At 60.7% G+C, this 14,444-nt stretch overlaps 5 protein-coding genes across 5 annotated transcripts; 2 read left to right on the top strand and 3 right to left on the bottom strand.

Annotated features, from left to right (window-relative positions):
• Positions 1 to 190: 190 nt before the first annotated feature.
• On the top strand, positions 191 to 1,976 carry C7974DRAFT_406397 (uncharacterized protein). Its single transcript, XM_046143141.1, has one exon. It carries the CDS (start codon positions 508 to 510, stop codon positions 1,549 to 1,551), a length of 1,044 nt encoding a protein of 347 aa, XP_045990872.1. The 5' UTR covers positions 191 to 507; the 3' UTR covers positions 1,552 to 1,976.
• A 1,536-nt stretch (positions 1,977 to 3,512) lies between these two features.
• Positions 3,513 to 5,870, bottom strand: C7974DRAFT_381327 (mitochondrial ribosomal protein subunit-domain-containing protein; the record flags this gene model as incomplete). The annotated part of the gene is made up of 2 exons (XM_046140581.1): positions 3,513 to 4,048; positions 4,238 to 5,870. The coding sequence occupies 2 exons, from the start codon at positions 5,868 to 5,870 to the stop codon at positions 3,513 to 3,515; spliced, it is 2,169 nt and encodes a 722-aa protein (XP_045990873.1).
• Positions 5,871 to 6,070: 200 nt separating this feature from the next.
• C7974DRAFT_85694 (Rtr1/RPAP2 family-domain-containing protein) lies at positions 6,071 to 7,157 on the bottom strand. Its single transcript, XM_046147398.1, has one exon. It carries the CDS (start codon positions 7,141 to 7,143, stop codon positions 6,271 to 6,273), a length of 873 nt encoding a protein of 290 aa, XP_045990874.1. The 5' UTR covers positions 7,144 to 7,157; the 3' UTR covers positions 6,071 to 6,270.
• Positions 7,158 to 8,705: 1,548 nt separating this feature from the next.
• On the top strand, positions 8,706 to 11,369 carry C7974DRAFT_85704 (uncharacterized protein). The gene is made up of 3 exons (XM_046147399.1): positions 8,706 to 8,969; positions 9,070 to 9,277; positions 9,448 to 11,369. The coding sequence occupies exons 2-3, from the start codon at positions 9,079 to 9,081 to the stop codon at positions 11,265 to 11,267; spliced, it is 2,019 nt and encodes a 672-aa protein (XP_045990875.1). The 5' UTR covers positions 8,706 to 8,969; positions 9,070 to 9,078; the 3' UTR covers positions 11,268 to 11,369.
• Positions 11,370 to 12,877: 1,508 nt separating this feature from the next.
• C7974DRAFT_418759 (CHAT domain-containing protein) lies at positions 12,878 to 13,855 on the bottom strand (the record flags this gene model as incomplete). Its single annotated transcript, XM_046144180.1, has 1 exon — positions 12,878 to 13,855. One exon carries the CDS (start codon positions 13,853 to 13,855, stop codon positions 12,878 to 12,880), a length of 978 nt encoding a protein of 325 aa, XP_045990876.1.
• Positions 13,856 to 14,444: the final 589 nt, after the last annotated feature.

The raw sequence follows: 14,444 nt of genomic DNA on the forward strand, positions 1-14,444 counted from the left end.
GCTGATGAATGTGGAATTAATAACACTATTATCACGATCGTAAGAAAGCTTGTCGGCGCGTCAAATTGGTCTCTTAGGTGCGTAGGAGACGCTGTCTCATCATGTTGTGAGGCTGGCTGAGGTCATGAGGCTCTAGTGCCAAGCCGCAGCTGAGTCACAGGAACGCCCCTTGAAGATACCTACACCAGGACAGCGGCAATCCATCGCCCGATTTGTGCGTCAAGCGCAAACCCATTCTGACTACCGTATTGACACTCAGTGCTAAAATGCAGTCTACGAACGCAAATTCTCCTTCTCCCACTGTCGAATAGCACAAACGTACGATTCCGTCCCTAAACTGTGAGAACCATGGTACTCGTCAAGGTTACCATTATTGGCATACCAAGGTGAAAATTTAGTGCTCACTCAACCTGCCGAAGAGTTTGATCTTGCTTCTCATCTTCTCGAACTCTCCTGATCGCACGAGACATCGCCACCATCCTCGATCTTGTCTGGAATACACGAACAATGTCGACGACACATTCATGGGCAGACAGCCCATGGCGCAATCCCGCAATCGTTTTCGACCAGCTGCCAGAATCGCTGATCCTCGAAGACCTAGAACGATCATGGGACTTCCAGAGAGAGGCCCACTTCCGCTGGTTGCAGAAAGTAATCTGGACCACGAATGACTCCTATCGAGTTGTCCTTCGTGACGTTGAAGGCATAGTAGGCGGCGACATAGCCAAACAACTGTGTAATAAACCTACAACATTCTATTGGCTTCAGTCTGCGCAAACAGGTGCTCCTGATGCCCCTGAGAAGTTGTGCATGTCTGGTGGTGTTTTTGCAGCTATATATGAAGAGTGGCATCGAAGCTCTGTTCACCCGAATATCGAATTTGGCCATTTCTTTGCAGCGCCTGTTCGAGTTGCAGGGACAGGTCCAACAAGCCTACCAGAGATCTTGAAGGCACATTCATCACTCTGTGCCCAGGCACAGCACATCTCAATGGATATGGATAACTATTTGGTGCATCCTCTTCTCTCAGCTGTTATCCTGGTATGCGATCGGGTTGAAAAAGTTGGATGTGGACCAGATGGCTTCGTCAGTCTTCGCGAAGTAGCGAGTACGCAGACTGTGCTGGCCATTGCTACCGGCACAAATCCAACCAGCACCGGTGTCCAAGTTACTCTGGATCGTCTCAAACCATTCGCTCTGCCCATCGACAGATCCGATACCACGGGCCTTGATGTCCTTCGAGTACCCCTAGATGTCGCTATCAATTTTGTCACCGAGTTGGAGAGTAAGATCGACGAACAGAAGGAACCCAGCGGTCGAACTCTAGACACGAGTCTCTGTCTTCATGACGTACCAGACGGGTACAATCGTGACATCAGGTATGATAGAAGCATATGGGCTCAAACGATGCGAGCAGAGGCAATGAAGATTGGGTTCAAAAAGCTGTGGGATACAAAATTCGCTGCCGTACGCGTTCACGCACACCTTTCTGGACAAACTTCAGACTGCGAACTGGAACACGTGCCCTTTAGTCAGAGGTGGAAACCCTGAACGCACATGCGTTCTTGGTTAAAATTGGTTCGGTGGCCGTGGCGGAACAGCTGTGAAGTTCTGAACTGTAAGAACATCTACTGCATCTATGATGGGAGTAGCCAAAAATCGTGTTCCACCTTTTCATGACTTCGTTGCTTTGCAGGGGTAAGTTGTCAATGTTGGCTTTCGAAAGCTGCATGTGTTATGCTACAAACTAATTAGGAAAGAGAGTAGCAGGCAAGTATAGAGCACTGGCAATCAACATTAGGAGCCAGGATGGGTAGGATACCTCGTTAGTCAGCGTCCTGCACACAGCTTTGCATCGAGGTTCTGTGTAGCCAACACTAGATATTTACCTAACACATCGGCCGACTCAGTAATACCCAGTTCCATGTACTGTTGTGTCAAAGTGCGCCAATAATAGAGTACAGATCGCTTCCAACTACCCTGAGCTCCCTGGGATTGAATGCTGTTTGATCCATGCAGTATGATGTGTCGGTTCCCCAGAAAAGTAGCGTGCGCAACACCCTGGTCGAGGGATGGGGCGCTAAGTTAGACCGACATTCGCACTTCCAGGACTCTAGGCACCCGTATGAGAACTCGCCATAATTACACTGGAGTAGTCGCGTGGCTAACAACCGCTCTTGAAAGACCCAGGCATGAGTGAGCAACGGATAGCGCTCATTCAGATCGATTTTGTTTCTTACTTGGCCACTGGAGTTGAGGATTCTGGCCGATGGTATGGGTTTGCCCGCTCATATCCTCGATTCTCAGACACTTGTCAGGCTAACGATCGTATTGTAAAGATAAATTTTCTTTACAATCGTGTGTTTCTATTGGTATTTTAGCTTCTTTGTTGTGCGTGTTAACCCATCTCTCCTCAGGTTAGGTACCTGAGTTTGCCGCAGTCGCTTCCCACCCGGGCAGTGACCATGACCAGACGCGCAACCCGCGGTGCCGCATGGCCCGGTCTGAACAGCATCGGGCCATTGGGTCGTTGAAACCTAGAAGCAGGATCGAGGTCGAGGTCGAGTTCGTGTCTCACGCCACCCACCAGCGCTTGGAGCTGTGCTCCCTGCTTCCTGCACTACTGGCTGCTTCCTGCTTAAGCGTCACTGTATGTATAGTCGTTGGCGATATGTGCAGACCCCCGCCCCCCCCCCCCCCCCCCCCCCCCCCCCCCCTTCCTTATAATTAGAACACCGTGTGGGAAGGCCTAGGCCCCCTCACCTGCAGGCATGCAGGTGTTAGTTGGTAGGTTGTATATAATGCGTGCAGTAGTTTTATTAATAAGTACATATCTTTCCTTTTATAGCCTTGTAATATATACTAGCTATTTACCTAAGTTAGTATAACCTTCTAAACTTGCAAGTAGGTGCATTCTTGTCATGCATAGAATTGCTTTTGATGTGCATGCAGCACAGCAAATCATCACGAGCCCCGGCATGCGTGCCGTGATGGCGAATGTGAACGGCGAATCCAAAGACATATTAAAGTCAGGATTAAGATCTTTTCGCAGCTAGGAAGAAAACCTGAACATACCACACTCACCCTTACCGAAGAACCGAAGGAGTCTCACCTGTAAGAGTCTCCACGCGCTTGTAACATGTCGACTCATGTAAGTAGCTCCACTTAGGATTATTCTTGCAGATTGTAGGGCGCGAGAAGGAGACGGGAGTTACCTTTCTGAGCTGAGCTTGGGTTGAATTGCGATCGTGATGGATCGTACAGACACACAGACAGCTACACAAAGCGCCTATTATCACGACACGCAATAGTTATAATTAGTCGTTAGCCATACTCGCAAATCCCATCCCTGTCACACACAACCACACGCCATCAAAACCCCACCCCCCCCATCCAACAACCCAGCCCCCCTCCACCACACCACCACCCCAACCCCAGCAACCTCCAGCACCACCCAAATCACCCACCGCCTCACCATCCTGGTACACAGAACCCCACACTCCACCCCCCCCTCACGCCACCCCCTTCCCCAAGCGTCTCCAGTCTCCACCCCCCAACCACTCGCGCATACCCAACCCACCCAGTCCCAACCGAATCCCCAGCACCTCACACCTCACACCCTGCCTCACACCTCCCACCCTGCCCAAAGAGCAAGACCCACAAAGCACAGCGCACTGGACGCGTCCCTTCAAGCCGTGGACTGCGGATTGTGGAGTAGAGAATGGGTGGTCTATCGATAGAGGAACGCGGGTCCTGGCGCCGCGGATGATGGATGGATGGCTGGATGTTCGTGGAACGCGAGGGAGAGCAGGAGGCGGGTGGCGTGGACTAAGGACTGAGGACTGGGGTGGTGGGATGGGGGCGTGGAGACTGAGACGCGGAGGGCGGAGGGCGGAGGGCAGCTGGGCAGCGGCTGTAGCGAGTGACACTGCATCGATGCGGTGAAGCGGGGGCGTGGGCGTGGTGTGGAGGCGTTGGGAGTCACTCACTGACTGCGGGCTGGCGGGATTGCGATGCGTATCAGCGCGCGGGGGCGCGCAGCGGGTTTCTATGGTACATATACATACATATAGCGTGCGTGTGGAGGAAGATATATCGAGCGACGGGATGGGGTGGAGTGCAGCGCGGGGTGGAGCAGAGTGTACCGCAGCTCCTACCGCAGCTCCTACCGCAGCTCCACCGCAGCTCCTACCGCAGCTCCACCGCAGGTTCTCCCGCAGGCTCTACCGCAGCGCACCCTCACTCCCACCGTCCATACCCATGAGCCTTGAAAACTCCCTACCCTGCGCGCTCCCCTCACCCAACACGCTCCTCCCCTCCTCTCCCTCACTCTCCTCCCTTCCCCTGAGTTTCCACTTCCTCCCCCCCCCATTCCTCCCCAGCAAACCCTCGAACCCCCTCCCGCCATCGGACCCACGCGCATCGCGCACAGGCGGCCGATCCTCCATCTCGCCCCTCGCAACCGCGACCTCCGCGCCCTGCGCCCTGAGCAACTTCAGCGCGACGCGGCCGTCGTTCCTCACGGCGCCGTAGAGCGGCGAGACGAACAATTTCCGTCCGCCGGGGGTCTCGGTGTCGAGCGTCTCGACGTCGCGGGCGGGGACTCTGGATTTCGCGCTGGGGTCTGCGCGCAGCTGGTCGTTTGCAACGAAGCCCGCGACACCCAGGCGGGCATACGCTTCTTTGCCGTGCGCGGTGACGCGCGGCTGGAGAACACGCGCGGCGACGGGGGGCGGGCGGGCCTGCGGGCCGAGTAGGGGGTGCGAGGACACGTGGGCGCGGGTGCGCAGGTAGGTCAGGCCGGCGGAGGGGTGGGTGGACAGCGGCGCGGTCTCGGAGTCGAAGGCGAAGCGGGCAAAGTCGCCGCCCGTGGCGTTTTGCTGGTACGAGCGGTGCTTGAGGCGGAGGGTGGGGAGGCGCAGGAAGGGGATGATGAGGCGCTGGACCAGGCGCGAGGAGATGGGGTTGTTTGCGGTTTCGACGCGCAGGGCGCGGATGGTGGCGGCGATGTCGGCGGGGGAAATGTCGGCCCACGAGGCTTCGCGCGCGGACTGCCAGGCGGCGGCCTCGGCCGGGTCGATGGGCGGGACGTCGCCGGAGCGGGCGGCGGCGGCGGCGCGGGTGGTGTAGATTTCGTTCTTGGCGAACTCGGTCAGGTGGGCGGAGAAGGCGTCGCGGTGCTTGGCGAGCTCGCGGTCGAGGTAGGCGACGAACTCGGCGGCGCTCTGGCTGGGCAGCCACGGGCCCTGGTGCTTCCAGCGGCGGGTGTTGTGGACGTCGGCGGAGACGGGCGGCGGCGGGTGAGGCGCAAAGGGCAGCGGGCGGCGCAGCTGCTTCTCTTGCTTGGTGCGGGCGTGCATGTTGTCGCGCAGGGCGCGCAGGAACAGACCGGCCTGGTCGAGGCCGGTGGTGTTGTAGGCGGTGGTGTCGTCGCGGGTCTCGAAGGCGCTGGTGGGCGGCGGGCCGGTCATGTCGCGGCCCTGCAGGTGCTGCAGGCCCTTCATCATGGGGATGCCCATCTGCTCCCACTTCTGGCGGGTGCGCACATGGTCGGCGGCCGAGTCGAAGTCGGTGACGTGCTCGATGGTGTCCAGCTGGGTGACGCGCAGCACGGGGTCGCTGGTCTGCAGCATGCGCGAGCGCGCGGGCAGGTTGCGCTTGAGGCCCCAGTCGCCGCGGGCCAGCGAGCTCTTGGTGGTGGCGATGGCCTGGTGCGTGGGATACGGCAGCGTGGCCGAGTCCGAGGCCTTGGTGACGCCTGCGCCCGACGTCTCGCCCACGACGGGCCGCGGCAGGGGCGTGGGCAGCGAGAAGAGGCGCGAGTTGCGCAGCAGGTGCGCCGTCGGCGATGCGCTCTGACGGAGGGCCATGGCGCAATGGATGGTGGTGGTGTGTAGTATTTTGAGGTGAGGTTCACTTTTAGGTGGTCCGTGCGGACATGCACAGGTAGCTTACGAAATACGAGGTTCAACTTAGGCCCTATACATTACGCAGTACAGGACGTGTGTAGTTCAGCCATGTGCATCGGTATTGGTATATGAGACGACGTGTGTATGGTACATTGTAGTACAGAGACAACGCAACTGCGTGTCGTCCTCTCGCCCCCTTCCCCACTTCAATCGCACGCTGCTTGTCGCCGCGTCGCTGTCGAGATGTCTAGATGACTCCAGATCTCGACGTCTTGCGTGCAGACCATGCTTCTGTAGGGGTCTGGCACGGTGCGGAATAGAATAATCGTGCGCAGTAGGTAATCGACTACTCGCAACCTGTTCACCCCGGCAGGTGCTTGTCCCAGTCCTGCGGGTCGTCCTCCTCCTCCTCGTCCTTGGGCCGGTTGTGGCGCGGGACGTGGCCTTCGATGGCCATGGTCGGGCCTGCGGGCGTGGGCGGTTGCGGCGGGGTGGCGCTGGGCGCGTGTTCGGTGATGGTATCTTTAACCAAGCTGCTGTTTGCCTTGCCCACCGCACCCGGCTTCTCGCCGCGCTCTAGTGCCAGCTCGGCGGCGGCGGTGTCGTGGGCAGCCCAGGCCGCGTCCATGTCGTCCTCATCCTCCGCCTTGACTGCCACTGGCACAACCTGAGGCTTCGTCCGCACGGGCAGCGTGGTGTGCAGCTCTGGCGCGTTGTCGACCATGAGTTCAATCCGGTCGCCGCCCGCGCGCAGCCACGCCGGCTCCTCGTTCAGCTGCACCTTGACGTACAGCGCGCGGCGGGCGCAGTCGTCCGAGCACCACACCTCCAGCACCTTGCGGTCGACAATCTCCACGCCGCGGTCCGTGTCGACGAACTGCTTGCGCGCCGTCGACCGCGCGCGCATCTTCGGGCGCGGACACAGCGCATAGCCGCACTTGTCGGCGATGTTGCGCTCCTCGATCAGCGAGTCGTAGTCGGCAGGCTGGAACGTCGCAACGGCGTCCTCGAAGGCGCGCGCGTCGGCGGGCGAGGGCCGCGCGGGGTCTGCCTGGGGCGAGGTCGGAAACTCCATCAGTGTCATGACGGCGTCGAGCACCTGCGCCTCGACGGCCTTGCGCTGCTCGAGGATGTTGGCATGGTGCAGGGCCACGTCGAGGTGCCGCTGGTTCACGGGCTTGCCCTCGCGCTCCGCGGCGGGCGCCGTCTTCTTCAGTATAGACTTGGGCGGCATGGCGGTGCGTGGTGGATGGGCTGGTGGCAGTGCACGAACGGCAGTGGGGAGGGCTAGCCAATCGCGGCGTCGGGCGCAAATGCAGGAGGGGCCATCGTGGCGTGCAGATGACGACGACCCCGGCACCAACCCGCAGCCCACGCCGCCAGCAGCCTGCAGCCTTCACCGCGACCACCATCGAGCGCGCAGCTTCACGGCCAGACACTCCGCCGTGCAGGTGCCGCCGCCCATTGCCCGACCCCGCGTCCCTCGGCACCGCCCGCCGCCCGCACCGCCACAGCCACAGCCAGCTCCCGCAGCTGCACCACGCACCCGACCACCGCGTTGGCGGCCGTCCGACATCGCCCGCTGAGCCTTCTGTAGCTGCCTACCCGTCGCTGCTCCCCGTAGCTGCTTCCCAGGGCTCCCCCGAGCTGCATTGGCGCCGCCATGTACAAAGTCAAGGCCGTCTTCGACTACGCGTCGCCCCACGACGACGACCTGAGCTTCTCCACGGGCCAGATCATCACCGTCACCGAGGAGGAGGACGCCGACTGGTTCGTGGGCGAGTACGTCGACGACGCCGGCAACAAGCAGGACGGGCTCTTCCCGCGCAACTTTGTCGAGCGCTTCGAGCCGCAGCCGCCGCCGCGGCCCAACCGGGCCTCGCGCTTCCAGCCGCTCGAGCCGCCCGCCGCCGACCCCGCGCCGCCCACGCCCGTCGTCGCACAGCCCGAGCCCGAGCGCGAGGACCCCAAGCCGCGCGAGGACCCCAAGCCGCAGCCGCCGCCGCTGCAGGTCCCGCCCGCCGCCTCCAAGCCCGACCCGGCCGTCCTCTCGCCCGCCTCGCCGCGGTCGGTCAAGTCCCCCCAGGACACACAGTCTATCAAGTCCCCCCAGGACGCGCAGTCCTCTGTCAAGTCCCCCCAAGACACGCAGTCCCCTGTCGAGGCCCCGGCCCCCAAAGGCCCCCCGCCCAAGAAGGCCCCGCCGCCCATCGCCGCCAAGTCGAACGCCTTCCGCGACCGCATTGCCGCCTTCAACTCGCCCGCCGCCTCGCCGCTGCAGCCCTACAAGGCGGCCGCCCCGCCGCCCACCTTTGTCAAGCGCCCGTTCGTGGCCCCGCCGCCCAGCCGCAATGCCTACGTCCCGGCGCCCAAGGAGGCCCCGGTCAAGTCATACCGCCGTGAGGAGGACCCGGAGATTGCCGACCGCCAGGCGCAGGACCAGGACGCAGCCGAGCGGTCCGGCCTCGCAGGCAACGCCCAGCCGGACGACGCCGAGGAGGAGGGCCCCAAGCTCAGCCTGAAGGAGCGCATCGCCCTCCTGCAGAAGCAGCAGCAGGAGCAGGCCGAGCGCGCCGCCGCCGCCATGCAGCCCAAGGAGAAGCCGAAGAGGCCCGTGCAGAAGAAGCGCATCGAGTCGCACGAGGGGCCGGCAGAGGACAGCGAGGACACGGAGCTCGAGAAGGTCGTCAGCGTCGGCTCTGTCTCCCGCCCGTCCACCGACCACGGCCGTCCGCCGCGGCCGCCGCACGACGTCAAGTCCCCCGACTCGCAGCACCACGAGCGCGAGATCCTCAGCGACGCCAACGACGCCGACCAGTCCGGCGCCGGCGAGACCGAGGACCAGGGCGACTCCACCAGCGTCGAGGGCGATGAGAAGCGCGCCGTCAGCCACCCGCTGCCCACAAGAGCCCCTGCTGCGCCCACAGAGCCGGACGTCGAGGAGGACGTCGCAGAGGAAGAAGAAGAGGAGGAGGACGAGATGGATGCCGAGACTAGGCGCAAGCTGGAGTTGCGCGAGCGCATGGCCAAGATGAGCGGCGGCATGGGCATGCCCGGCATGTTTGGGGGCATCCCCATGGGCGGCCTCCCCCCGAAGAAGAAGAAGTCGACCGGCGACAAGAAGGTCGAGGAGAGCGAAGAGCCCCACGTGCCGCAGCAGCGCGTCCCCATGTTTGCCATGCCGGGCATGCCGGTCAAGAGCCCGGAGCAGGAGCACAAGCAGCTGGCTGTTGAGAAGGAGGACGAGCCCGAGTACCCCGTGACAGCCGCACACCCCGCCGATGAGCTTCCGGATGTTGAAGACATCACCCCGCAGCCCATCTCACGGACAACCACCGCCGAGAGCGCGCCGCCCGTCCCGCAAGACAGTAAGCATCTCATCCCTCGCAAGCCCGTCCACTCGCCGCTCCAGCTGCCATCCTCGGAAACTGTGTCGAAGACCTACGTGGCTTTCGACGGGGTTTCGGAGTATGTCATGACTGTGAGCGTGTCGAGTATGTGCGTTCAGGCGTGGTTGTTAAGCCGCTAATATATTTAGGACGACCTGCTCCTCCACCTTTGCCAGCGACCGTCACCTCGCCAGGGCCTGGCTCTGAGTCGGGCGACGAGCTGACGGATGCCGGTGCTCAACTCGCGTCCCCACGAAGCCCGCCGCCTGTGCCGCAGCCTTCAAAGCGAGCCTCCTACTTCAACGGAGAGGAGCGTCCGGACTCGTCTGATCGCCGTGTCCCGCCCATCCCCTCAACCCCCGGCTCGCCGTCCTCTGCCCGCCTGCCTCCGCCTCCGCCGCCCACCGCCGCACCGCATCGCGAGCTGCCGATCAGGAAGCTCGACCACGAAACCGACTACGAGGGCGACTACGATACTGACATTGCGTCTGGCGACACCCACAAGGATGCCCTGAGGTCGCATGCCCGCGAGCCAAGCCTGGACGCGAGTACTCTGGCTGGTTCTCCCGTAATTCCGCATGGAATTCCGCCACTGCCTCCGACCGCCCCTCGCGCAGTTCCCCCGCCGCCGCCCCAGCAGCCCCCGAGCCGGCCATCAATGGACGCGCCACGCGCTGCGCCTCCGCTCCCGCCCGTGCCACCACCGACCCGGCAGGACGAGGATGAAGATGATTATGATCCGTACAAGTACAACTCGGCGGCCTCGCCCGTTCAAGCGCCTCCGGTCCCCAGGGGCATGCCGCCGCTGCCCCAGACGCAGCCGCCCGTGCCGCAGAATCGCCCGCCGCCGCCAATGCCGCCCGCTCCTCCAGTCCCGCAGCAGGCGGAGTCGTCGGACGACGATCTGTACGCGGCACCGGCGCCCAGGAAGTCTCACGACCGGCCGCCGCCGCTGCCTCCCCAGGCGCCTCCGCACCAGCATGCGCCGCCGCCTCCTCCGCACCAGCATGCACCCCCGCCTTTGCCCCAAGAGCGGGCTCCACCGCCGCCGCCACCGCACGCCCCGCCTCCTCCATCGCTCCCCCCATCGCTGCCCCCCTTCTCGCCCCCAGCTGAAGCCCCGCCGCGACCGTCCATGGGAGGACGCAAGTCGCTCGACGCGGGCCGCACATTACAGGGCCGCGTCTCGATGGACCAGCAGCGCCCCCAGGCCAGCCAGGACTACATGGCTGGCGACATCGACCTGGGCGCCGCGAGCCGCTGGTGGGAGCAGCCGAAGATGCTGCCGCCCACGCTGCAGACGCGCAAGGACGTGCTCGTCGACCTGCAGGAGTCGTCCACGGGCAGCGTGCTCGAAAAGCTCGTCTCGGTGCTCTTCATGGACTACTCCCAAACCATCATCTCCACGCGCTTCGACCCCGCCAACCCGGCCGCCACCTCGGTCGACCAGCGCCAGGAACCCCCACCCCCGCGCCTGCGCCCGGACCAGCTCGAAGCCGCGCACGACCACATCGGCCGGCGCATCGCCAAAGACGCCGAAGCCCGCCAAAACACCGTCGTCGGCTCCGGCACCCCGCACGCCCTCGTCGACGACCTCCTCAAGGCCCACAAAGACGCCCTCCTCCCCGTCTCCACCCGCGCCTACGGCGCCCCCGTGTACGCCAACCTCGCCAACGCATCCACCACCTCGCACGACGAGATCCGGCCCGGCGACATCGTGACTTTCCGCAACGCCCGGTTCCAGGGTAAAACCGGCGCGATGCATGCGAAATACGCGGTTGATGTGGGCAAGCCGGATCATGTCGGTGTTGTGGTCGAGTGGGATGGGAGTAAGAAGAAGGTTAGGGTTTGGGAGCAGGGGCGCGAGCATAAGAAGGTTAAGACGGAGAGTTTTCGGATGGGGGATTTGAGGTCGGGAGAGGTGAGGGTTTGGAGGGTTATGAGGAGGGAGTGGGTTGGTTGGCCGTAGACAGTAAAGGAGGATGGGAGGTGTGAGGTCTGAAGGATGGGGAGAGTCGAGTCGGGACGATAGTAGGTGTTCGTTGCCGAGCAGACGGGGTGCGTGAAAAAGGTGTTGGGGGTCGGAAGGGAGTGGACGGAAAGGAAGGGAATGCAGGGGGAGGAAGTGTAATTAGTTGGGCTGTAGAAGTAGATTTAGCAGGGTGTCTTGTCGATGGAGAGGGAGACTGAGTGGGAGCAGGGGGGTAGTGTATATGCATCCAGCCATCCATCATCAATCGTTCATCATCCAACATTTATCGTTCACTATCCACCATCCAGTCCATCATTCACCATTCATCGTTTATCGTTCATCATTGGTTATTCACCATCCACCCCCCATCCCTCCCATCTCCCCTCTCCCCTCTCCCCTCCATAACCCACCATCCTTCATCCTTCATTCCTCGCCATCCCCACCCCACCCATCCCCTCTGCCCCTCCAACACCACCACACAACCACGAAACCCCCCTCCCCCCCAACGCATCTCTACTCCAGCACACCTACACGGAGTACAAAGCCCAGACCTCTCTATATCTACAGTACCATTCTACCACCTAACCACTCACAGAGGTTAGGTTACAGAAGTAATGGAACAGTAGCAGCGCTACAGACCAAGGCTATGTAGAGATAGAGATAAAAAAGAGACTTTAGGTAGCTGCCTCTATTCACTGATCATGAGGTACTTGGAAGTCTAGCGCTGGTTCTGAGGTGGGATGCTTTTTATTTTTTGTAAGGGGACTTGTGGTATTGAGCAGGGGGGCTTATAAAGTGTGTGTTGTGGATAGCTGGGGAGGGAGGTGGAATGGGTTTGTAGACCTGGGGATGTGGCGTTGGGAGGTGTGTGCTCGCCTTGTTAGTCTGTCTGGAACATGGACATTAACGTTGAGTTTCACACGCAAGAAAAGGCACCCGTGGGCAGACAGATCTACACCCTCCCCCCCCCTCTGTCCTAGCCCACACATCCTGATGCGCACCGCGATTTGCTGCGGGGATATCGTATCCATGTACTGCATGTAACCCACAACCAATGCTGTAGACCCACATCTCCCTTCCTCGATTCCACCGAGAACCCAGAGCTGCGCGGTACACACACCTTACGCGTGACCTCGGGGATTTGATTTGATTTGCATACGTTTTATGTCTATATAGAATTGTGCTAACCGCTTCCTGGAGGGCATAGTACCTGGGACGTGTGCGCAGCGTACCGGGTGGTAGGGTTCTGCGGACGTTCGAGGGCGGTGCTGGTGGATGTTGTGGCTGTGGGGACGTGGGAGTGAGCTAGGGCGGTTGGTGGGGTTGGATGCACACCTAGCTGTTGGGGTTGCATATGCGGCTGGTGGAGGCGGAGGCACCGAGGGGGTGTTCGCAGTCCGCGGAATTTCTGGAGAAAGTGGGCTCTTCTCTGGGAGGAAGGAGCGAAATATATCGCACTTACAGGCGCTCCCTCGGCAGATGTGAAAGTCGGTATGTACTCCACTAGCCTCATTGCTCTACAGGACTTTCTCAGGGCGAAACCCACTACCGTCGGGGATTGATATGTCAACGTGCCGAGAAGCATTGCCAACCAGCATAAACGGAGCCTATATGCGCGGACTCTTGGAATCGAAAACTTTCTTACCATGCTCCCAGTCGGTGATGACCCTTGGCAACTTCCTTTTCGCGCTTTTTCCCGTCAGATCAGCTGGCTTTCTTCCGTTGTGTGCCCATTGATCCCAGAGCTGCATGAACTTCCTGAGCTGTTCGATGGCTTGATCCACGGAAAGCTGATACAGCCAGTTCGTGGCAACGCCCCACGCAAACGCTATTGTGCAGCTGAGTTGAGCCTGGACGAGGCATTTGTAGAACATGGACATGTGCAACATAGTTGCTACGTCGTTGACTTCCCATAACGCTCCTAGATAGCAGTTTGCACCCGCGGCCACCACGGCGTGAGAGAAGCCTTGAAGATCTCCTGCGTCGGATGCGCGACCCACACCGCTGAGACAGGCACGGAAGGTAACCAGCAGCACTTCAGACTGTACTGCCATCATATCCAAAACTCTGAAAGGATCTTTGAGCAACAGGTGTGAATTGAATGGAAAGTCAGCATCGTAGCGACCGTGCGTGCAAATGTGTAGGGAATCGGAATCTCGGATTAGGTCGCGGAATCCTTGCTGACTGACCTCCTCAGTCCACAGTGCCGACCCGCCAATGTTGGCGATCCGCATGGCATCCAGCCCAGCCATGGGGAGCCATTGGTTTCCTGCCGCTCCAGGTTGGGCAACAGCGTTGAGCCGCAGTCTACGCGGCTCGGGGCTGCACGAGCGTCTCTGGTGCAGAAAATGCAGGGCTCGTAGACTGGGGACCTGGGACACCATTTTCTGCAGCGCGAGGTACTGGCCCTTGTACTTTAAAGCCCCGAATGGAATCCTTGTCAGAACGCCAGATGCTACGAAGATGACGTGCGCTCTCTTGTCAATGCAGCTGGCAAGTGGTGCGATGAGTATCCCACTCGGAAAATCGCCGATCAAGTCAACCAATCCTGGAACGTCGCTCTCAATGGCACGGAAGTACATCATTATGTGTTGTTCCAGAGAGTTTGGAGTAGCCATTGGGCAGAACGCACCTATTCTGACAGCAACCTCATCTATGGCCTAGTACCAAGCAGCCGTCCGAGGTAAGGAACAGGTAAGCCACGATTGCATCCTGCGGTATGGATGCGAACTGCAGTAGAAACGGATCATGTCTGACCTCTGCTGCACCATTGCGGGATTCTTCCGCCTCTCGGAACTGGCGAAGAAGGTCTTCTCTCCGAGGATGCAGCTGCTCAAGCTCAATCTCTTATGCACACGTCCGGTCGGGCTTCACAAGCAACTCCTTCCAGAGTGCGTAATTGCGTATCGCTTCTGCTTGCTGCGCTGGAGGAACTTGCTTGTTGCCGCCCCACATGTACTGCGGCCGTGCGGCTTCCAGGAACGAAACCGCATCTTCAAAAGTGCTTTCGCGGGTGCTCGTAGTGGTAGCCTGGGTCAATCGTTCGGTAGATGGTACAGTCAATGGCCCGGTTACTCGTTGCTGGGATTGTGGATGAGCCAGGGGCCTGGCCAAACATCAGGGCAAGTCGGCCTCCTGAGCCCATCAGACGAGTGACGTCTGGCAACTTCAAGA

This window comes from Boeremia exigua, assembly GCF_020726555.1.
Source record: "Boeremia exigua strain MPI-SDFR-AT-0100 chromosome Unknown C7974scaffold_16, whole genome shotgun sequence".
Lineage (NCBI taxonomy): Eukaryota > Fungi > Ascomycota > Dothideomycetes > Pleosporales > Didymellaceae > Boeremia > Boeremia exigua.